General features: G+C 28.4%; 1 protein-coding gene across 11 annotated transcripts in view; it reads left to right on the plus strand.

The window, feature by feature from the left end:
• Positions 1-24286, plus strand: part of LOC107447376 (coiled-coil domain-containing protein AGAP005037) — a 759443-nt gene that overhangs the window by 503785 nt on the left and 231372 nt on the right. For all 11 annotated transcript variants that reach the window (XM_071184692.2, XM_071184693.2, XM_071184694.2 and 8 more), the window contains one exon: positions 13061-13236. In XM_071184692.2, coding sequence (XP_071040793.1) covers positions 13061-13236 — 176 coding nt within the window. The remainder of the gene's footprint in view (positions 1-13060; positions 13237-24286) is intronic.

Raw genomic sequence — 24286 nt, forward strand, 5'->3', positions numbered from 1 at the left:
CTAAGGTATATTATAGAGTAAGGCTATAAAATAACGAGACTAATTCTTTGAGATAAAATTCAAATTGACTAAAAACAACGTTTAGAAGTCACAAATGTTGAAATTTTAATCAAAACATATTTATCATTTATTCAAGACATGTTATTCAAAACATATTATTCATAAAATTTTATTCGAATTAATACGTGTTTCGCAAACACATAGAAATACCTTCCAAGGTGTATCATTTTTTTCGACGTCAAAATTTGTATGTATCTATGTGACATCGAATCGCGTTCAGATTTTTCATAAAAATTTTAATTTTCTTGATTTTTAAAAGTCATTTTCTGTCAATTTCAAAATAGTGCTAGTTTTAAACCTTGTAGAAAACGAAACAAAAATGAAGACAGATTATATCTATCCAACTTCTATTATTTTTGGCTGAGAATAATTATTAGTGAAAACGTTTTTTTATTCTTTTTACTTTTTGATCTTTGTTTATTCTTTTTAATTAATAATAGATGCCTCTGCAAATTATGCAACAGTTTTTTGTGGAAACAATTTTCTAGTTATTTGCGGGAAATAGAGTATAATTTTTATAATAAAGAGGAATCTTTTGTTAAACTTTTAGAAATTTATTTCATATATGTTTAGTTAAAATCTGCAAATTATTCTCTTATGGTTTTTTTGATTTTTGCAGATTAATAATATAAAATAACAAGAAGCTTTGCATTCATATAAAATAACACGAAACATCACAGCTGAATAAAATTCATAAATAGTACAATTTCATTGAAAACAAATTTCGCGTTTAAATATTAAATGGGTATAATTCGCCAGGTGTCAGAGGTCACATCTATGTGACGCAAAAATACCTTCAGGTTTTTAATAAAATTTTACTATTGTGATTTTTAAATATCATTTTTAGTCACTTTCAGAGTAAAGCAATTTTTAATTTCAATTAATTTATAAAAAAATTTAAAAAATTTCGTTCCAAAATCTAGAACATGAAGATTTTAACGTAATTTTTGCGCTATGTTTCATCGTTAAATATATTTTTTTGTTACATTGTTTTAAAGTTTAATAAGATACATATTTGTGATATAATTTTTGTGAAATAAGTGAAATAATTTAATTGTGAATTATAAGGTATTCAATCTGTTTTTTCTAAAAAAATATATAATTGCATCAAAATGGATATTTCTGGAAAATAAGTATTAACAGCATATTTTTTTACTCTGGGAGACAAAATTAGCAATATGTAGTCCCATGTAAAATAATCTACAGTATACTGTGCCATATAAAATAATTTACAGTATACAGTCCCATATAAAATAATTTACAGTTTATAGTCTCATGTAAAATAATATTTTAATTGCAATATCTCACTTTTTGCGGTAAAAAGAAAAGTTCATACCATAATATGAAATTGAATAATTCACCCGCACATTGTAATATTTTTTTTTATTAGTCTGAGGAAAGAAAATTTCATCAAAAGTTATTGACATTTTCCCGACTGATATGTGAAAAAAAATGTCTATCTATACGGAACATATGCGATAAGCGAGGAAAAATATAATAAACACTGTGCAGCTCTGTAAATGCCCCCTAAAGATTGCTTCGAACTCGTTGGTGTTAGTTCCTCTCGTTTTGTATTACAACACAAAACACAGAACGAAATTAATTTATGCTAATTTGTATAATTTAGTTATATTTAATGAAAATAATTTAGCATTACGTATTTTTGTAAGTTGTTCCTGAGAAAAACAAATTGCAACAATATATATTCTAACTTTCATGACTCATGTATTCAGAATTTAGTTTTTATCTGTATGGTTCACTAGTTAGTTTCAAAAATGTAAATGATTGGTTCGTAGTAGTTGTAAAAGAATACTTTGAACAAAAATCATTCTAGTACAGAATATGTGCCGATGTTTATTTTTCAAAATATCCACAACTAAAATCAAAATTACTCATTGAAGTTAGTGATTTAGAATGTAACGGAATTTTCAAATCTACTTCCAGTCAAAATGAAGAAAATAAAATATTAAAAAATGTCCCGGCATTCTATTTCCTGTTGCTGTCGGTTACGGTCCAAACTAATGAACTAAAACTTCCCTCCTACTTTCTTTCTAGAATATCTTTCATTCTATATATCCCTTCTTTATTCTATCAAACTTTCAAACCCCTGCCTACCAACACCAAAAGCCAAGATAAATGACACTTCAGCTATGGCCATAGCCAAAACTGCTTTTATTGATGGTGAGGAACTGGTGTTGGAGACCTGTTAGGGAAAGCGAATTTGAAGCACTCTTCGTAAATCATGAATAAAGCATTTTAATTTAGCAGGTATAAAGATTCTTGGAGATTTCTTCAAGTTGGAGAGAGGTTGTAAGAATTGACTTGGAGAGTTAGTAATTAGTTGAGATTAAATACAGGATTACCGGTGCGACCGGTGGGATTTACCGCTTTAGGAGAGAAATTCCTGGAGTCGTTATTTCGCCTGTGGATTATGCTGGAGATGGGATTATTTACCTTCCTCTTGCGCTGGAGATTTATGTCGGGTAAATAAATATTTATCAATTAAAGCTGTTCGAAAGGATTAGTTCCAGCACAAAATTCACAGTTTTAATAATTTCAATTTGTTTTCTGGATTTTTAGGTTGGGAAATTTAGACAGTAAAAACAGGCTTGATTTTAACGAACGTTTTTATTTTAATAAAAACGATATATTATTTCAAATAGTTTTTTATATTATTAACAGCACAAAATTCATTTCGCTTAGTTTTAATAATTCCAATAGTTTCTGTTTATTTACAGTTTTAATAATTTCAATTTGTTTTCTGGATTTCCAGATTGAAAAATTTAGACAGTAAAAACAGGCTTGAATTTTGATTTTAACGAACGTTTTTATTTTAATAAGAACGATATATTGTTTCAAACAGTTTTTCATATTATTAGCAGCGCAAAAATCATTTCTCTTAGTTTTAACAATTCCAATTTTTACTGTGTTTCTGGATTAGAATATGTAGATAGTAAAAATATACTGGACTTTTTATTTTAAACCATTTTTTTTAATAATTTTTTTAATAAAAGCGTTTTTGGAAGTAGACGATCCATTATTTGAAATTGTTTTTCAATTCAGTTCCAGCACAAAATAAAACTTTCTTAGTTTCAGTTATTTCAATTTGTTTTCTGAGTTTCTGGATTGAAATATGTAAATAGTAAAGTATACTTGAATTTGGTTGTAACGAACGTTTTTTTTTTTTTTTAATAAAAACGTTTTTGGCTATGAACAATCTATTATTTGAAGAAATTTTTCAGTTTAATTCCAGAACATAATAAAACTTTCTTAATTTCAATTTGTTTTCTCAGTTTCTCGTTTGGAATATGTAGATAGTAAAGCATTTTTGGATGTAAACGATCTATTATTTGAAATTGTTTTTAAATTCAATTCCAGCACAAAATAAAACTTTCTTAGTTTGAGTTATTTCAATTTGTTTTCTGGGTTCCTGGATTGAAATATGTAGTTAGTAATAGAATACTTGAATTTGGTTTTGACGAACATTTTTTTTAATAAAAACGTTTTTGGCTATAAACGATCTATTATTTGAAGAAGTTTTTCAGTTTAATTCCAGCACAAAATAAATCTTTCTTAATTTCAGTTATTTCAGTTTGTTTTCTCAGTTTCTCGATTGGAATATGTAGATAGTAAAAATATACTGTAGTTTGCTTTTGATGAAAATTTTTTTTAATTCTTTATTATTTTTTTTATAAAAAACGTTTTTGGATGTAAACGATTTATAATTTGAAATAATTTTTTTTAATTTAGCTCCTGCACAAAATAAAACTTTCTTAGTTTTAGTAATTTCAATTTGTTTTCTGAGTTTCTGGATTAGAATCTGTAGATAGTAAAAATATACTTGGATTTGGTTTTAACGAACAATTTTTTATTATTTTTTTTAATAAAAACGTTTTTGGATATAAATGATTTATTATTTGAAATAGTTCAGTTTTATTCAAGCATAAAATAAAACTTTCTTAGTTACAGTAATTTCAATTTGTTTTCTCAGTTTCTCGATTGGAATATGTAGATAGTAAAAATATATTTGAGTTTGATTTTAACTAACAATTTTTTTTAACATTTTTTTAATAAAAACGTTTTTGGATGAAAAAGATCCATTAGTTGAAATAGTTTTTTCATTTACTTCCAGCACAAAAATAAACTTACTTAGTTTCTGTAATTTCAATTTGTTTTCTGGGTTTTTGGTTTAGAATACGTAGATAGTAAAGCTACACTTGAGTTTTTTTAAGCTGTCTTATTTTAATAAAAACGATATCAAATAAAAGATAATGACAGATAATTTGAAGTTGTTTTCCAAATGAGTTCCAGATCAAAATTCAACTCTCTTAGCTTTAATAATTTAAAATTACTTTTCTGGGTTTCTGAATTGAAGTATGTATAGATAGTGAAAATATGACGGTAGAGTTTCAAATTTATTCCAGACACCATGTAAAAGCTGACCAGTTTCAAAATGCTGCTGAAAGTATTAACAAAACTTTCTTTCGCCAAAGAAGTTTCCTTTTTTGTTGAAGAAAGAGAACTTTATTTCTATAGCATATTTTTCGAAAGAACGACTTAAAAATATTTTCCGGCCTTGTAATCTTAGATAAAAAGGACTTCAATTGCCGAATTGCGCTTTGTAAATTCTTCAATGTTAATTTAAAATTAGGTTAAAAAAATATAAATATATTATGTAACTTTATTCTATGATTTCTAAAGTATTATAAGAATAAAATTCACTTAATTAGAATTTATTTTTATTTATTGACTTAAAAATAATTTAATTTTGGCTTAAGACAAATTGAAAGATAATGTAACTCAAAAACAAGCATAGAAATTCTCGAACAATTTTTAGACGAATTTTATTATTATTATTATTTACGTTAATTACAAACGTTTTTCATAATAAATATTACTAAAATATATCAATTTTTAACAAATTGTATTAAAATAAACCACACTGCTGTTGTTTCAAATAAAAAACATACGTTGGCAAAATTTGGAAGTAATCGAGGGTTTGGGGCTATAAACTATAAAAGGACAGGCAATGTTTTCAAATTAATATGGAAAACTTTTTAAGTGAAAAAGCTACAAATCTCCCAAATATGCAAGCATTCAGTAAGTTTTTGAGTATTGTGTTATTATTTGGTGGAAATTCTGTTAACTTATTAAGTACCTATTCGCTTGTAAAGTACCTAATATAATATATAATATAATATATTCGTCAAATTTATCGCTAGATTCGAGCTTTCACTGTGAAATAATGTACACGTATACATATAAAATTGTTTGGAAAAGCATATGATAGAATAAGGTGGACGTCTTAAAAACTGTCTTTTTAAGTTTTCTAGACTTTATTTTCTAAACCGATTTAATTTTCTAAACTGTAACTATTATTTATCAATTTGTTTAGTTTTACATTACATTATTTCCCATTTCAAAATGGTGCAAGATGATAATGTGCTCGTACAAAAAAAAATGGAACCCAAACTTCTATTTATTATTCTGCATTAAATTTTTCAAAATAATGTTTATAGTTTTTAAAAACATTTAAAAAAATTATTTGTGACAAATTAATTAAGTTTAGCTAAGCAATTACAAGATCAGGGCTGATTGTGCTCCGGAAAAAATCCGGATTTCCGAACTTTTCGCTAACAGTGATCCGGAAGTTTCCGGAAATCGAAGGTCCAGACGTTTCACAAATATCATTGATCACAGAAGTATACACATTGATCACAGATCATAGCAGTGAAAATGTGGACGTCAACAAATTGAATCTGAAGATACAACAGTTATTGCCAGGTAACTTGGTGACATACAAATCAGTTGATGCAGTTTGCGATCCCATTGAAACTGCAAATTTTCCAACAGAGTTTTTAAACTCATTGGATTTACCAGGCATACCACCGCATTATTTAGTACTCAAAGTTGGATCTCCGGTTATTTTGCTTCGTAATTTGACCCCCCCCCCCCCCCGGCTGTGCAACGGCACGCGATTAGTCGTTAAAAAATTAATGAACAACGTTATCGAAGTCATTATTTTAAGTGACAAAAGTTCGGGGTGAAAGTATATTACTTCCACGAATCCCTATTATACCCACAGATATGCCAATTTAATTTAAACGCATTCAGTTCCCCATTAGATTGGCATTTGCAATGACAAGACCCAACAACGTCTGTTTGTGTCGTCTTAGATTTGAGCACACCGTGTTTTTCACACGGACAATTATGCGTGGCATGCTCTCGAGTGGGCAAACCATCCAGTTTATTTGTGTTAGCTAAAGATGGAAAAAAAAATGTTCACTTCATTGCACTAAGAGATTAATATTGTTGACTAATATTTTCAGAATTCGTTGTGTATATAATTTATAAAAAAGTTACAATAAATTAAAAAAAACTGTTATTTGGTGTGTTGTTATTTTCACATTCCGTCATCGTTCACAGCGCTCCATGCCTCTTCCTCTCATATACCACACACTTACAATAAATAAGATATATTTTCATACTCTAGAAATAATTTATATGGCAAAACAACGTTTTCCGGATCGGCTAGTATATATATAAATTTATTACAAAAATTTGTTTGTAAACTTATATTTGTTTGCATTTATTAAAGATTTTTACTACCACCACCCGAATTAAAATCAAAAAAAATTTTTTTTGGATTTTCTATTTTAGAATGATTATTTAACAAATATGATTCCGAGAATGTATCAGATTTTTTTAGTCTGTATGAGACTATTTTCTATAACTAAAAAATAGCAAACTGTATTTTTACTTTAAAACAGAGCTTCAGAAAAAAATTATATTTAAAAAGAACACTGGTGTCTTATCTGGGCTAAAGGGTTAACCAAATCGATTCAATTATACCCAAACAACTCCACGACGAATGTTAAATGGAAGAGTAAAATAATTTTATAGATAAATCTGGGTCACAAGCATAAAATTTGATGAAACGTAGGTAGTTTTTAATGAGATGTGATAGAGGATTTGATTGGATGACTTCCAAAGACGAAAATGGAGTTGGGCTCCAATGGATTCCGTGAAATCGTTTTGGCCTCTAACATCATTTATCAAATTAAGCTTGCATTTTTTTTTTTTTTTTTACCTCTTCTTTTCATCCTATAAGATTCTAAAAGCTGTTCAAAATATTTTTATACCCTGACTCGCAATATAAAATATAAGAATTCTCCCATTCGTAAATGAAATCTGAATAATTTTTATTTATTCAGAGAATGCTTTTCATTAAATGTTGAGCTTCGCCAACTAATTTGGGAACTTAAAAATAGATTGATTTTGGTTTTTTTATAAGCAAGAATATAGCGTTCTTGTTACCTTTTTTTAAAAATTTTTATCCTAAATTATATGGACGAAAGTGCGCCGAATCATATATACAGTCTCTGGCCAAATAATTAAAAGCACTATGAGATTCTCTGTAAAATCTTAAATATCGGGCGATACTATACAGCTTTATTGTTTTTACGCGACTGAAACCGGTTTGCACTTGTTTACATTCGGGTACCAATTGGTTAAATATGTAATTTAAATTTGGCGGTTGGATAATTTAGACGATATATTATATAAATATAGAATATTTATTATATCAGATAGTATATTATTATATTGTAATAATTAGATCAAATTATTGGACGCAGTTTTTTAATAATTGCATGTTTTGCACGCCTTTATATGTAATACTTTTATATCTAAACATACATTATATGGGTTTTTATTCAGGAGATTTTTTATATACTTCCTATTTGTATTTATTTTTAGCGTATTGCATTACAATGCTAACCAATTGATACACGAACGTAAACAAGTGCAAACCGGTTTCAGTCGCGTAAAAACAATAAAGCTGTATAGTATCGCCCGATATTTAAGATTTTACAGAGAATCTCATAGTGCGTCTAATAATTTATATATATATATATATATATATATATATATATATATATATATATATATATATATATATATATATATATATATATATATATATATATATATATATATATATATATATATATATATATATATATATATATATATATATATATATATATATATATATATATATATATATATATATATATATATATATATATTAAAACTAAATAACTTCAGAAATTTTGAAATCAAATTACTTTAAACATTTAAAACATGCATCTGGGTAAGAACTTTTTAAAAAAGAAATTTCTGACTAACTGACTGCATATTGAATAACATTCTTCAAAATCTTTGGAGAATTGTGGAGTAAAAGGGGTACGGTAAAAAACTTTACCTGAGAGTCTGCAGAAAATCAGTTAACAGCAGACTCTTATCTGAAATTACAAAAAACTAAAAAAAGGAAAGACTCAGTTATACAAAATAAAGTAAGTTAACTTCTGTAGATAGCTTCCTGACTTTTATACATTAAGCCTCTTTCGACTCTGAAACAGCAAAATACATTACAAACCATCAAGAACTCAACTTTTATCTTGGGGAGTCGAATCTCGACCGAATACGTGGTCGACACAAATTCTACCGAATAGGCGAAACAATGAATTTAAATGTCATAAGGAAATCTTTTAGGAAAAAAGTACATACAATACTCTGATATTTCTGAGATTTAAATGCTGTAGAAATTTTTGGTGGATTAATTAATAATTAAAAAAATTCTTAATAATTATAAATAATTTCTTAATTATAAAATTGATAATTATAAATTATGATTACTAATTTTATATAATTTCATAAAGCGAAACTTGATAAAAATAATGAAATACATTTTTCTTGTAGTTAAAAGTGAACACTGTTAAAAAGTGAGTTAAAAAGTGAACGTGTGAAAAAAAAGTAATTATCTATATCTATACATAATAATAAACGCGGCTGTGTGTGTGTGTGTGTGTGTGTGTGTGTGTGTGTGTGTGTGTGTGTGTGTGTGTGTGTGTGTGTGTGTGTGTGTGTGTGTGTGTGTGTGTGTGTGTGTGTGTGTGTGTGTGTGTGTGTGTGTGTGTGTGTGTGTGTGTGTGTGTGTGTGTGTGTGTGTGTGTGTGTGTGTGTGTGTGTGTGTGTGTGTGTGTGTCTGTAATCACAATATATCGCCCCAGAAGCCTCGCCCGGGCACGAAACTCGGCCCATAATTGTGTTTTGACATAATGAAGAAGTATTTTTTTTCTTTTTCAAAAATTTTGATTAGTTATTTAGTTATCAGTCATTTTGTAAGTCTATGCTTTTCGTCTGCTTTTTCGTCTTCAAAGAGCCATATTCAAAAAACTATTAAAAAATGCATATACTTTTCCCCACTCTTATAAATGTATGCTAATGCGAACCTCACAATTGAAATATTAATTTTCGACAACTTAAACCAATAATATACGAAGGAATTAATAATTTAATTGTAAAGTTCGCATTAGTTTACATTTATTAAAGTGGAGAAAAGTTTAACTTCTGTATTAAAAATGTGGCAACATATTCGATACGTAAATAGAACGCTTCGCTTTGATACATTTGTCGCTGTTCATAATTGTTATAATAAGTTTTTCTTCTTCTTTCCACGCTCTATTTTTTTTTTCTTAAGCGAAGACGATAATTTTTATAGCGATATTGTAGTACTTTGTACAACTAAAAATTCTTTTCACAACACTTTAAAAATATTTACTTTATTTTCTTTATATATACAGAGAACAGTCGGCAAAGAATTCGATTAGGTTGAAAAACATTTCGCTGAAAAGGAACGAATTCCAAAAGAAAAAATAAACAACTTAAAGAATAAAAATGCTGATGCCAGCCAATTTTTTGAAAGTTAACTTAGAAAAAACAAACCAAACGATGTTAAATAACAAACCAAACGATGTTAACAAAATGACGTAGAAAGCGCAACTAGATCAAAATTATACAAGCACAACTAGATCAAATTATAATACCTGAGTGCTTGACGTAACAGATATAGAAATAGAATTTGATACCATAAAAAATTATATAGAAATAGAAATTGATACCATAAAAAATTTATTCGTTTTCGTTTTCTTTTCATGTATTTAGCATTTTAGTTTTTTTTTTTTTCTTAAGCGTTGTAGCTATATAATTTCAAGCATCCTCAAGAGCTATAACACATCTGCAGCAGAACTGCATATAAGGACAAAATTGCTGGACAGGAACACTTTAATTGTCCGCTAATCTTCAGATTTCCGGCTATTTTTAAAAATCTTTATTTGTGAAAACCTTTAGCTTGGCGAACAGCTGGGCGCCTTTGGCGGCTAGTATAAAAATAAAGCTTTTTTTCCCTCTTAATTTGACTTGCGAAAAAATAACCGCAGTTACATGTTTTTTTTTTTTTAATACAATTATGTCAAAACACAATGTCCAGTAATCCTTTCTTTATTAATGGAAATCATATTTATATTTTTATAGTGTCTCAATAGAGAAAATTCATAATTTAAAGTATTTAGGTGGAGTATTTTCGATTTTTAGTGCTGCCCTCTCTTGAAAGCTAAGAAAAAGATTCTTGCTCAATTTTTTTTCAATAAAAGGAACAGTTTGTAATAATTTTGTTAATAATTGTAGTCCTGTTATAAAAATATTTTCAAATTTTAACTACTCTGGAGCTTCTGCATCAACTCTTGCAATCATGTTGAATTCATACATAACTTTCATACTGACCGGAATTCATTTTTGCTGCACGAATCTAGTAGAAACATTAAGTAATTTTATTTTTATTTTTCAACACAATTTCAATTAAGCACAAGTTTTAAAATATTACTTTGACATTTATATACTTCAAAGCGTATCAAACTAAGTAAATGACATCATTTAGTCCTAAAAGATCAATATATTTCTTTGTAGTGACTTAGAGCAGCCAAACGACTCTTAGAGCAACAAAAAAAAGAGGATAAATAAACTCAGGTGGCAGAAGTTAGGAATGCGACATCAGAGGATTAATTAAATTTAGTTATAATTGTCCAAAAGTTAAATTTTATAAAAAAAATTATTAAACGAAAAATATATCATAAATGAAATATTATATATATATTTTTTTATAAACTTAATAATTTTCTTATAAACTTAATAAGCGAAATAATGTATACTAATTCAAAAATAAAATTGTCACTGAAATTTGAAATAAATAGTTTCAATCACATTAAAAAATCTCGAACTAAAAACTCTTTTTACTCTATTTTTGTATAATAACGTTAGATTGCAATATGATAATTGTGTTTTTTACTTTTACAATTAAAGCAATCATGCAATATCTTTTTTTTTTAATTTAATTTGTTTTGTCTTTTTAAATTTTTATTTTTGTGATACGCAGATTTCGGTTTCCTTAATTTTCTTAGAAGCTAGAAATTTCACTGATATATATTAATTGTTAATATGTTGAAGGGATAATAGGTATTTAATAAACAAGCAGCTAAGAAAAAAATAATTAGGGATTCCTACTTGAACATAATTCAAGCAATAACATAAAGCATAATATCGCGCTCTTTAAATAAAGAAAAAAAATTTAATACTGGCTATCCCAGAATTGCAGATTTTATTAAAAATCAATTTAAAAAAATAGAAAGATGAAAATGTATGGTTTAGAACAGTGGTCCCCAACCACCGGGCTGGGGACTGGTATCGGTCCATGGATCAAAGGATTCCGTGCCTCGAAAGAAACGTTAAATTAATTTTAATTTTATTTACTGTGGTGTATTATTTCTCTCAGGTGTTTACGACTTTCTGTGGACGAGAGGATTACCCTGAGATTGACACCACAGATCTTAAATCTTTATCGCCGTTTCCGACAACCTATACAGCAACGAACGATTTCGGAAAGCAACGAAAACGAAATAAACTAAACATAAGCAACGTACTTCGTATGTGGTTGTCTCTTTTTAACCCTAATGGAATCATCTCGTTGCAAAGAAACGAGCTCAGGGTTATTATTTACTAACTGTTCTAGTGAGTTAAAATGTTAAATCATTTCATATTCATTTTCGTTGCAACTGTATTTAATTTGAAAGCTTAGTGATTAAATTAAAATTATTATTAAATCAAAACAACCTAAATCAATCAAACGTCCCCTCCTCTCTGTAGACTGTGGTAAAATTATCAAACGTTGACTGGTCCGCGACAATAAAAATATTGTAAACCACTGGTTTAGAATTCCGGATTTTTTCCCTATCTATTTCATTATTAGTAACGATGTTTGACAACAGATGACGTTACTGACTAAATACGATCAGAAAATCTTTTCTGTTGCTTATCAGACCATTCCAATTTAACCATTTTCATTAATGTCTGTTATTTTTTTTCTTTCCTTAAACTGCACCATGTTTTGTTACAAATGGTGGATATTTTTGGAAACTTTATATACTTAAGTTTCTCCTTAGTTATCAACGCCATCCGTTGGCGAATTTAGTAACTAATTGTGATATTGTTGAAAATCTAGTTTCCTAAGCAGAGCACTATCAACCGTACATGGAAATAAATTTTAAGTCTTCTGTCATATTTGGGAAGTCTTCTATTTTATGAATAATCATGTATTAATATTAATAATTTGTTGTAATAATATTAACATGTATTTATATTTTACATACATAAGTTTCTCCTTAGTTATCAGCGCCATCCGTTGGCGAATTTAGTAACTAATTGTGAAATCGTAGAAAAGTTAGTTTCCTAAGCAGAACACTTTCAACCGTACATGCAAATAAATTTTAAGTCTTCTGTCATATTTGGGAAGTCTTATATTATATGAACCGTGTTATATTTTATGATATTAAACTGCACCGTGTTTTGTTACAAATGGTGGATATTTTTGAAACTTTATATACATAAGTTTCTCCTTAGTTATCAACGCCATCCGATGGCGAATTTAGTAACTAATTGTGAAATTGTTGAAAAGCTAGTTTCCTAAGCAGAACACTATCAACCGTACATGGAAATAAATTTTAAATCTTCTGTCATGTTTGGGAAGTCTTATATTTTATGAATAATCATGTATTAATATTAATAATTTGTTGTAATAATATTAATATGTGTTTATTTTTTACAGCTCCATCGAGTCTATCGAAGAGGTCCGTTGACTGGGAGGGTGACTCTGGTCACATGAGCGATGTTTGTCCTCGTGGCAGTCAAACTCTAAAACGTCCTCAGCCCAGGCGGCACCACACAGTCGGATTCGAAACTGGAAGCATGACCACTCTTCCGAGACCCAGTCTGGATTTGGAGGTTAGTGTCTCTGACATCATTTTTATTAATTTTTTTAGGGGGGGGGTGAAGTTTAACCTTTTAAATGTATAAAAATTATTTCAAATTTTTTTTCTTAACACAGATTCCGAGAAAATATAATTCATACCAACCATAATTGAGACAAAAATAAAAAGTAACAAAGTGGAATATACGAATCCATTCACCACTAATCGGTATCTTATAATCGGTATCTTTCTTTTTCTTAACACAGATTCCGAAAAAATATAATTCATACCAACCATAATTGAGACAAAAATAAAAAGTAACAAAGTGGAATATACGAATCCACTCACCACTAATCAGTATCTTATAATCGGTATCTTTTTTTTTTTTTCTTAACACAGATTCCGAAAAAATACAATTCATACCAACCATAATTGAGACAAAAATAAAAAGTAACAAAGTGAAATATACGAATCCATTCACCACTAATCGGTATCTTATAATATTTTTGAACAAAAAAAATTTTTTTCCTATTCGCATTCAACCTTATTCTTTTCTGAATTGTTCTAATGTAGCAATGTGTGAAAGATAACTTTCTAATTATTCTCAATTAGTTTTTTTTATTACTTATTATTAGTTTTTTTAGTTACTTTTTATTATTTATGACTAATCTAACAATTCCTTGAAAAAAAATTCGAAACAATTTAATTAATCCAGATTTTTTCGTTTAATATAGAAATTTTTAAAACTATCGATAGCTGGATAACATTAGAAGTTCTTTAAGTGAACTTTAAAACTTTCATACCTTTGATTTTGGTGTCGCCATCTAGTGTTATCATGTAAAGTTATCAGAAATATTCAAGTTAAATTACTTCTAAAATACGAATATTAGTGAATAAACCATAATTTTTTATTAGTATTCCTATTATAATTTTTTACATGTTGTTGTAAGTTTTGGGGAGGGTGGTGGTTATATTTTCAACGTGCTCAGAGGAATCTAATTTTCACAGTTGTGTATAGTGATTGCAAATAAAATTTTCCTTTAAACGAAATGCGTGCTGCCATCTGTGTCATAAAATTTCGAAACATAAAATCATTTTCAAATTAAATTTATAGTTCTAACCATAATAATTTTATGAACATACTTATCTCAAAGCAGTGTGAGTTTCTTTAATAAATAATCTAAAATTATTGCATCATTATAAATACAAGCTATCTAAAAATTATCCACTTACAAAAATTAAAACATATTAATCAGAAACAAAATTTCTGTAATATGTGACAGATATACTAAAAGGGTTTATGTGAATTGAAGTTTTATATGATACATTTAATGGCATTAATTGACATTTATTTACATGAGTTAACTACATTTAATTAAAATTTTATTTGTTTTTTTTATTTACGAATTATTAAAATTTGAGTCATTATGTAAATAATTCAAGTTGTCTTATAATTCTTCCATAAGAATTAATCTAAAAGCAAATTAATTATAAAGGAAAGTACTACAATAAGAGATATATATGCCATAAAGTCTTAAAGTATAAAATACATGAAATAATATCGTTCCTTTAAAAATATTATTTATCTCTAGTTAGTTTACAAGATAAGGAAATTATACAACTATTTTTTTCTTCTTTTTTTTACTGTGGAAAGTCAAATTTCCTCACGTACCACGCTTATTAAAAATGTTTTTAAAAAAATACTTAATCAAGATCTTGACTGATGAATCCTCATCAATCCTTATTTGTTGGTATTTGGCATATTCGACTGCGACTCCTAACTCTTTTTAAAACTCGCCTTCAACTAATTTATACTCTTTCAAGATCTCCCCTAAAACCTAGGAAAGTATTAGTGCTATTGTTGTTACAAAAAATTTGAAATACTATTTCTTAATGTTAGATTAAAATTAACATTACAATTATTTCTTAATGTAACATTAGAATTATTTGATTATTTAAAACTAAATTTTTTACTACAATAAAAATGAAAGATAATATTTTGTGTAAGTATATAAGTTAATAACTTTTTTGCAACTTTATTTTGCTATAAGCATTTCTGAACTTTTACTGGGAACTTTAATCGATTAGAGAATTGTTACTATAAAACAGAGCTATTGATAATTAATTGTTTTGTATTACTTTTAAAATTACTTTTAGCATTATCGTGTAAACCAAAATAAAATACGCAATTGTGCTGATCGTCATGTGAAGGTCGAATTGATCTCTCTTAGTGGTTGGTTTAAATGTGTTTGGCCTTCCTTTTCATTCGACTTATATTTATTTCTTATTGCTAGTCTTATGTTTCATTGCTAGTATATACGGTAATAAATTCCGGGTCAAATTATAAAGTAGCAGGATTTTGGGTGCATCATCCGCAAAGTCCACTTTAACCGTAAACTATTATACCGTAAATCTAACAATAATATTTATTTAATTAGATTGATTCAGCGATTTTACTGTAAAAAGTATCAAAAAATCAAATTATTTTACCTTTTACCTTAATTTCATCCAGAATTTTTTACAGTGTAAGCAAAGGTGACGCTATTGCATTCTTACATTCGAAATATCTGGAAAATCTTGCCTTATTAAAACAAACAAGTAATTTTTGGAAAGTAAAATTTCCAAAAATGTCGTTCATTTCAGAAGAACCTTTCAATCAATTCCGTTCAAATTTTGGATCTTAAGATTACTTTGTTTACCGTAAACATTACTTAGTTTACCGTATTATGATTTGCCTCAAATGTTTTCCCTTACAACTCAAACCTTTTGTGAGCAGCATTAAATCTTACGAGAAAATTTATCTTTGATTAAAAGTGTTTTATCTTCTTGTTAAAATAATTATCATTCGTTTGAATGGTCTCAAACTAATGGCAAAACATGCATGTTAAACTGTCATTAATTAACCAAAACTTTCAACTGCTCTCTTAGCTGGAACTATATTTTTCTGAATGCAACAACCCCCCTCTATTATTTTGAAGTTCAAAAAGTTGAATGGGTCAGAAAAAAAGTGCGTTTATTCAGAGAAATTACTTTTTCAATCAGATTTCGTAACTAAAAATTGGCACTAATATTTAAATATTTTAGGTCACTGCCTCAAACCATAAAGACATGTTAGTACGTGAAAATTCGATTGTTTGATAAAAAGTTATTCAAGCGTGCTGATATTTATTTATTTTATAATTTGCGTTTTTGTTTGTGTGCTTTTGTGGGAGGAAAAAAAAACTTTTATTGATAAAAGCAAAATACTGAATTAAGTATCATTGGTTGTGGTCTTCCTTTGGTCTCCTTTTGTATAGGAAATCATTGTGAAATATATGTATTTTCATTTGTCCTTTATTCACTTACTGCTTTTTTCTATATAGTACAAAGTGTACCCTGTCTTTTGTTGAGATATTATTATTTGTTATGTTCGATTTCAGTCAATTGGGGAGGGGGATTAGAGATTCAGAATTTACCCAGTAATTGTGAATCTTTTGTCGCTCTCCCCTTTACAAATATTCACAATTGCTGATGAAATAAGCACACCTTTTTTGAAATTTTACAATTTTAGTACAGTATTTGCCATTTTCAAGAGAAGTATTATTAAAGTGCGTCAGTCACTTCGTTCATTTATCATATATGTCCATTCAAATATTTCTTTTGTGCTTTATCCACGTTGTGTTTTTTTCTTTTGCCTTCATAGTGCAAAGTATACCTTATTCTTTGTTGACATGTTTTCATAATTCAATTTCAGTCATTGTAATCTTTATGCAGATGCCAAAATCTCTTAAATGAGCTACGATATAAGATATTTTGTATTAATATTATATAACTGGAACATCCAGCAGTTTTTTTTAAAAAACAAAGTGAAAATTCTGAAATTTTTCATATTGCAATGTAGTATGAGTTGTAAGCGTTCCAGTGCAAATGAATGTTTTACTATCAGAAAAGATTAACAAGCATGAAAATTTTTACAATATTTTTTTCTAAATTAAAAGAAGCATAAATAACCATAAAAAAAATAATTTTATTCGGAAACTTTTACTTGAAAATTTATTTCCTAAGTGTTTTCGGTGCAAAAAAAATCAATATCCTATCCGCAGAAAAAATTAGCAAATAGGTATTTAAATGGTTGATAACTATATTGCTTCGAAAAGAAATAAATATTTTTATGCCATGAAAAGAAATATGATAATTCTGTAAAAATACATTAGTAGTATAAAAACTCTCCCCCAATATCAGATCGGAGAGAAAAATTTCTTTTTGCTTTCTCTCTTTTTGAATGCTTGTGAGCATTCCATGCCGGAAAAGTAAATTAAGGGAAAATCTAATTTGACGATAACGCCAATGGAATAAATAGTGAAGCGGTAAAAATAGTTTCTGCTATTTTTTTTGGAAAAATATAAATTACTGCGCCATAGAAAAAATTCCAATTTTCAATACTCAATCCTTTTTTTCTTAAAGTTTTTTAAACTGTCATCCGATTAATCAAAATGATAAAAAAAAGCACAGAAAATTTTTACTGGAATTTAAATTAATTGAATTTCTTGAACCTAAACCTTCTTAGCTGTAGTTGAAGGGTGGGATCACGTTAGGTGTCAGATTCTACACTTCATCTCCTTTTTGCTGAGTGATGGTGATTTAACCGTTGCCATAACAACCAGGAGGGACTGAAGTTTCAAGCTGAATCCGGCCACAATTGAGTTGTCATGGTTACCAGCACAATCAATCCAAAAGGCCATTGTACCTGTGATCATTTCTGAGTAGGGACCTCCCTATAATATTCAAACGGTGCGAAAGAAAATGTGTGATCGAGTGATTGATTTGAATTTGAATTGCTTTCCGGTATAGCAATTTGCTAAATTATGATTGCCTCGAAAAATGCATACTTCGTTTTTCTACGTTAAGCTGCATCTCTATTTAGTTTGATTGAAAGTGATGACATTACGAACGGGAGAAAAAAAAGCACCAGTGAAGGGAAACCTTGATTATAGCAATAAATACTGCTTTTTAACGGGTAGATGCTGCAGTTTAATGTAATCTTTTAATGGTTAAAAACCGTGTATTGCGGTGTTTTTTATGTAACACAGGATGCCCTAAAATTCCCACGAGAGGTAATTTTGATGGAAAACGCAGGCTGTTATATAAATTTTTCATTGATTCATAAAATATGTATAAGGCTATATATCAAATAGCCTATCGTTTAAAGAGCCTCCGTGTTTTTGTTGGCAAATAAGGAAATTTTTGCCGAAATTTCCAATGATTATTTTGCATAAATGTGGTAGAATTTCGCTGATGCAGTGTTCGAATATAATCTTCTAATCTTATAATATAAACTTGTGTGGATATGCTATATGTTGGGGGGTGGAGGTTTCTTTTGTCTAAAAACTTGTACCGTAGATTCCAGGCTTGTAATTTAGACAAATGGCTTGCAACTTAATACTCTTAATACTCCTTATACTAACGCCAAATTAATCTTAGTCTTAAACGTCTACTCATATAATTTGGGTAGCCAATTCTGATCACCAAAATGAGAAATTAGGTGACAAAGAAATGCCTATGCAATGCTCTAAATTTTGTTTAACAATGATGTGAATCATTTTGTTCCTTCGTGTAGAGCTCCATTTTTAATAATCCTGAACCTTCAACATATTATCTTATTAATATTTTTTTTTGTTTTGGCCATCTATTATAACACAATTGGCTCAAAATTGAAATCTTGCGTGAAATTTTCTGTCGTAATTTATAAATCATCATTATCGAAAGTTTGTTATATGATGTCAAGTATCTAATGTGTTTTTTTTTTAAAGTTGCTTTTTATCTACACTTTTCGAAAAGTTTATTCAAAATTGTTCCGAAATAGCATAATCTTGCACCATTACATTGGTGTAAATTATATTGCTGCACCGTGATAAGGTTTTAAATGGAACAATGTTTTCTTTAAAGTTGCGCTTTTATATAGTGTAATCAAGTTTACGAAAATCAGTAAAATGGTTAAACTTTGCACCTCAATAGAATTTTAACAAAATTGAACGACAATATTATCCATCATGCTTAAATTGATCTATATTCTTGTCACCACATTAAAGTTTTAGAAACATTTAACGACATTATTGTTCAACACGTTTAAATTTAACTATATTATTAATCTAGTTGGACCATTATAAAGCGTAATCAAGTCTAAGAAATGCCATAATATGGTTCGACTAAGCACCATATTAACATAGCAGAAATTTTAAAATTACTGTTAGCAAGAACACAGCATGCTCTAAAAAGAATAATATTAAATTGCTGATAGCCATTACATACATATTCCTCTTCCCCCGAATTGGAGCATAGGACTTTTATCGGAGCTCTCCATCTCACTCTATTTGTGGCCAGATGTTTTGACTCTCTCCATGTCCTTCCTATTGTTTTCAATTCACTTACAATCGTCCAGCATCAAGTATTTATAGGTTTTCCTCTTTTTCTATTGCCCTGAGGATTCCGATCGAAAACTTGTTGTTGTTTTTCTAAATTTTTTAGGTTTACATAGAACAAAACCAATCCATTTCCATTTACGTATTTTAATTTCCTTTTCAATTGGTTTTGATTTTGCTTTTCTAAGGATATTTGTCGTTGGAAATTTTATGGAAACACTTGATTAGCAAGATTCTTCTTAAACTGTTGTTAATAAATACTTGAAGTTTTTTTCATGTTATTTTTATTGCAGTGCCGTGTCACGGATCCAAAGAGTAGGACAGGTTTACGATTAGTATTGACAATTCTAATTTTTGTTAAATTTGTTATGTTTTTGTTTTTCTAGAATTTATTGAGAATTGCGTAACTGCATAACCTATCGAGAATAGCGTAACTTCCCTTGTAGTTAATTATACTTCCAAGATACGTGTAACTGTTTACCTTCCCTAGTTTGTTATTTTTTAAAAATATGTTCAATTAATTATTTAGGATTATTTTTAAAATTTTAGTTTAATTCAGTTTCCTCTACTTTTAAAATATTTCTGTTTTTTTGCATATCTTGAAGGGTGTAGGTCAGTAAACATAAATCGTCTGCAAAATCAAGGTCAAAAAGATATTCAGCAAGGTTTCATCTTATAACCCTTTTATTCTCTAATAGATAACTCGTATATTGTAATTTTCATATATATTTCTGATAATGTTTACAAAACATTCAGGAATTCCATACTTTCAGAGTGTTGATAGGCATTAGAGTTGTAAAGACTTCTTCTATGATTTAGATTATCAAATTTTTTCTCAAGATTTGTATTATTTGAAACAAAAGATATTCACAACTGACTGTTTTCAATATCTTATCATTTCATAAACAACGAAAATATAGTTTTATTTACTTATAGGCTAAACAATGCATCTTTTTAAGAAAAGAAAAGAAATAGATTTACATCCATCGTAATAATATGCATCATCATAATTTTTTTCATAATGCCAATACTTCTAAAACTTGAAAAATATGTATTTTTTAATTGATTCCTTTTTTTTTTATATTATGCCAATAAAGAGCAATTATATGTTTAACCAACTTAAAAATGTTTCTCACTTTCACAAAAAAATAATATGAACAGTATTAATTTGATTTATATTATTACTAAATTAACTGCATTATGTTTTTCCCCCTACGATCTCGTAGTCTAATTATCATCTTATTGGATTTCTAACAGTTTGGGAGAACTTCTTCTGCAACTGTTATAGAAGACTAAATTTCCTATCTGTCACATTTCATATTAAAGAATAGTTTATATAAAATCATAATAACGGTAACTATTTTTTAAAAAAAGATTATCATACTTGTAATTGTTTCTGTTTGGAAAAAAAAACTAATAAAAATGTACGTATAAATACAAATTTCGAAAAGTAATTAGTACTTACATTAACTTTTAAACAGTGACTGGCATAATAATAACCAGAGTTATTAGAAAATACTATCATGTTTACAATTGGTTCTGTTTGAGAAAAAAAATATTTAATAAAATGTGTGCATAACTAGAAATTTCGAAAAATATTCAATACTTATATTAACTCCTAAGCAATGCATGCCATAATAATAAATTTTAATTATTTTTTAACAAAAAACTCTCATGCTTACAATTGTTTCTGTTTGAGAAAAAAAACTATTTAATAAAATGTATGCACAACTAGAAATTTTGGAAAATATTCAATACTTATATTAACTTCTAAACAATGACTGCCATAATAATAACCAGAGTTATTAAAAAAACTATCATGTTTACAATTGGTTCTGTTTGAGAGAAACACTATTCAATAAAATGTATGCATAACTACAATACTTATAGTAACTTCTAAACAATGAATGCCATAATAATAACCATAGTTATTAAAAAAAACTATCATGCTTAGAATTGTTTCTGCTTTAAAAAAACTCTTTAATAAAATGTATCTGTAACTGCTAATTTCGAATATACTTATATTAACTAAACAATGAATGCCATAATAATAAACGTAATTATTTTTTAGAGAAAAACTCTCATGCTTACAATTGTTTCTGTTTAAAAAAAAACTATTTAATAAAATAACTACAAATTTTGAAAAATATGCAGTGTATATATGAACTTCTAAACTATGAATGTCCCTTGGGGATGGTATGTTGACGCCCATTCTAAATTCCTACTTAGAATTAGAATATCATAAGATTCTTATATGCGTGTTCTACAATGGACTTGAAATGAACACTACTTGAAAGGAAAGAGAAACTCTCTACTCTCCTATGCTGATTTAGACTAACTTTTGTTGAAAAAGAAAGCTGAGCAAATATTCCAACTGCATTGTGTGAGAAAGCTTTCTCGTGTTAGGAGATTGTTTGAATAAGGCCGCGAAGAGACACGATGGTGTCGGGACTGTTTATTCTAGTTAACCCACTTCAAAAGGAAAGATCCTGCGAGAGCTTTAATGGGCTGCTCTATTCTTTCACCTTTCTTAACTTAAAATTTACAATCCTAAATAAAGCACAACATTGTGCTTTTGCTTAAAAAGTTGATTTTTTTATATCTTCAACTAAATAATATGCTTATAGTGCAATAAAAAATGTATTCTAACTGAATTTAAATTCTAGCAATAGTCAATTGTAAATTAGAACACATAATCTTTGTTTGTTTTATATAACCGTCGTTGAACAGCCGGCCCAATTTTGGATTTACGACTACCAATGTTCAACTCAGTATCCTTGTAATTTTGAACCCAATCCAGAAGACAAGACAATTCTTGGATCAAGTATTGGGAGAAATTTGCCTTCGTGCGGGACTTTTTTATGGATCAAATGGATTTATGGACTTTTTTATGGATTTACGTTACATGGGGAGGAAAATCTCCCATGGTTGTCCTAACTACAAGGGAACTCTAACCCATGATCCGTCTATACCACTGAAGGTATTTTACGTCAGCACTGTGGTCAGAGCGAGCCGGGTGTAGATTTCGAATCGACCAGTCCTCGATGGTATACGAACCCGTAACACCTCATTGGAAGGCGAAAGCTCTATCTCCTAAATCACCACGGCTCTAACTTTGTTTTTGCAATTTTTAAAAACTCTCAACGAACAACTCTTCGTAGTGTCATTTTATCAGCGCTGAACAGCCTATCCATTTTTGGATTTACGATTAACAATACTCAACTCCGTAGCCTTGTGATTTGTAATCCAACCCAGAAAGCAAACAACTCTTGGATCAAATATTGAAACAAACTAGCCTTTGTGGAAGATTTTATGATGGAACTGACTCGTATTAGCGTTACAGGGAGAGGAAAACCACGAAAACTTCCTGCTGTTTACCATACGGGAAGGGGATTCTAACTCATACTCCGTCTACCACTGAAAATATTTTACGTCAGTACTAATGTCAGTATACCAGTCATCGCGACGAAACGATCCTGGGTCACCTAATTGGGAAGTCTGTATCACCTGATGCGCCACAGTTCTTGTTGTGTTACTTAAATTCTTTTTGAATTGTTATTTAAATTTAATTAAATTGTAGAATTAATAAATAATAAAATAAATTATTAATAATTAATTAATGAATAATAAAGAGACTAATAAATTAAGTTTTTATTTAATTAAATTAATCCGAATAGAATTATGATCAACATCATCGTATTTGACATGACAGCTCTAGGTGTTCCGAGTCTTTTAGATGCAGATTCCTGCCTGATTACCTTTTTTTTTTAACCTGAACTGTTATTTTTTTAACCCAATCACTCTAATTTCTGATTCCACAGAATCGAGATATCCCTTTCACTTTTCAACTAGCGTGGAAAGGAAATCTCAAATGGGTTTTTTCAAAATTGAATTGTAAATCGAATAAGTTTTAATATATTACATAGCCTATTTTACTTACTTTTACTTTTCTTATGCAGGGAAAAGTGGTTGATTTTTTACGCGTTTGTAGGTAAATATTTTTTCGAAACTACATCATCTGCTTAGTTTTTTTAAAATGACATGCGAGTGGTCAGGAAGCGTGGTGCGTAGATCGGATGGTTGCTACTATCTTCTGCTCTAAGCTCTAATACGTGGTTGGAGCAATGCTTGCATGTCATAATATCGACTTCGATTATCAATAAAAAGAGAAATAGCTAGTCATAATCTAGAATCCAATTCAAAATCTCTTTAGATCTTCTTCAGATAGCATTGTGAGACCAAAAGAGGTAGAATATTTAAATTTTATGCTCCCAAGAATATATATATCGTAACTTATTTTTTAAACTCTAAAAATGATTTTGACAGAAAGTTTTGTGAGAAACACTTGAAGGTTCGATTTTCCACGTAAGAAACAACCTCAAATTTTGGTGTATAATGAAAAGTTTTATTTGGAAAGAGCAAGTTTTGACAGCTTCGTTGCCAGATTTCTTGAGTTTATTTTTATTTATTCAAATTTAAAACAAATTCTTATTTTCTTCAGAAAAATTTATTGTTTTTTTTTTTTTATAAATTTAAATTACTTAGCGAAACTTTCTCTAGAACTACAAATTTTGAATTTAAGAAAAAAATTCTTATGTTCTGTGATTTTATTAAATTAAGAAAAATTAAGCATTAATTCTGAGCTGCATGTGGAAAGAAAAACAATATTTCCAATATACACTGAAA

The sequence above is a fragment of the Parasteatoda tepidariorum genome, chromosome 10 (assembly GCF_982258835.1).
Source record: "Parasteatoda tepidariorum strain Cologne lab strain chromosome 10, Ptep-v5.0, whole genome shotgun sequence".
Taxonomy (NCBI): domain Eukaryota; kingdom Metazoa; phylum Arthropoda; class Arachnida; order Araneae; family Theridiidae; genus Parasteatoda; species Parasteatoda tepidariorum.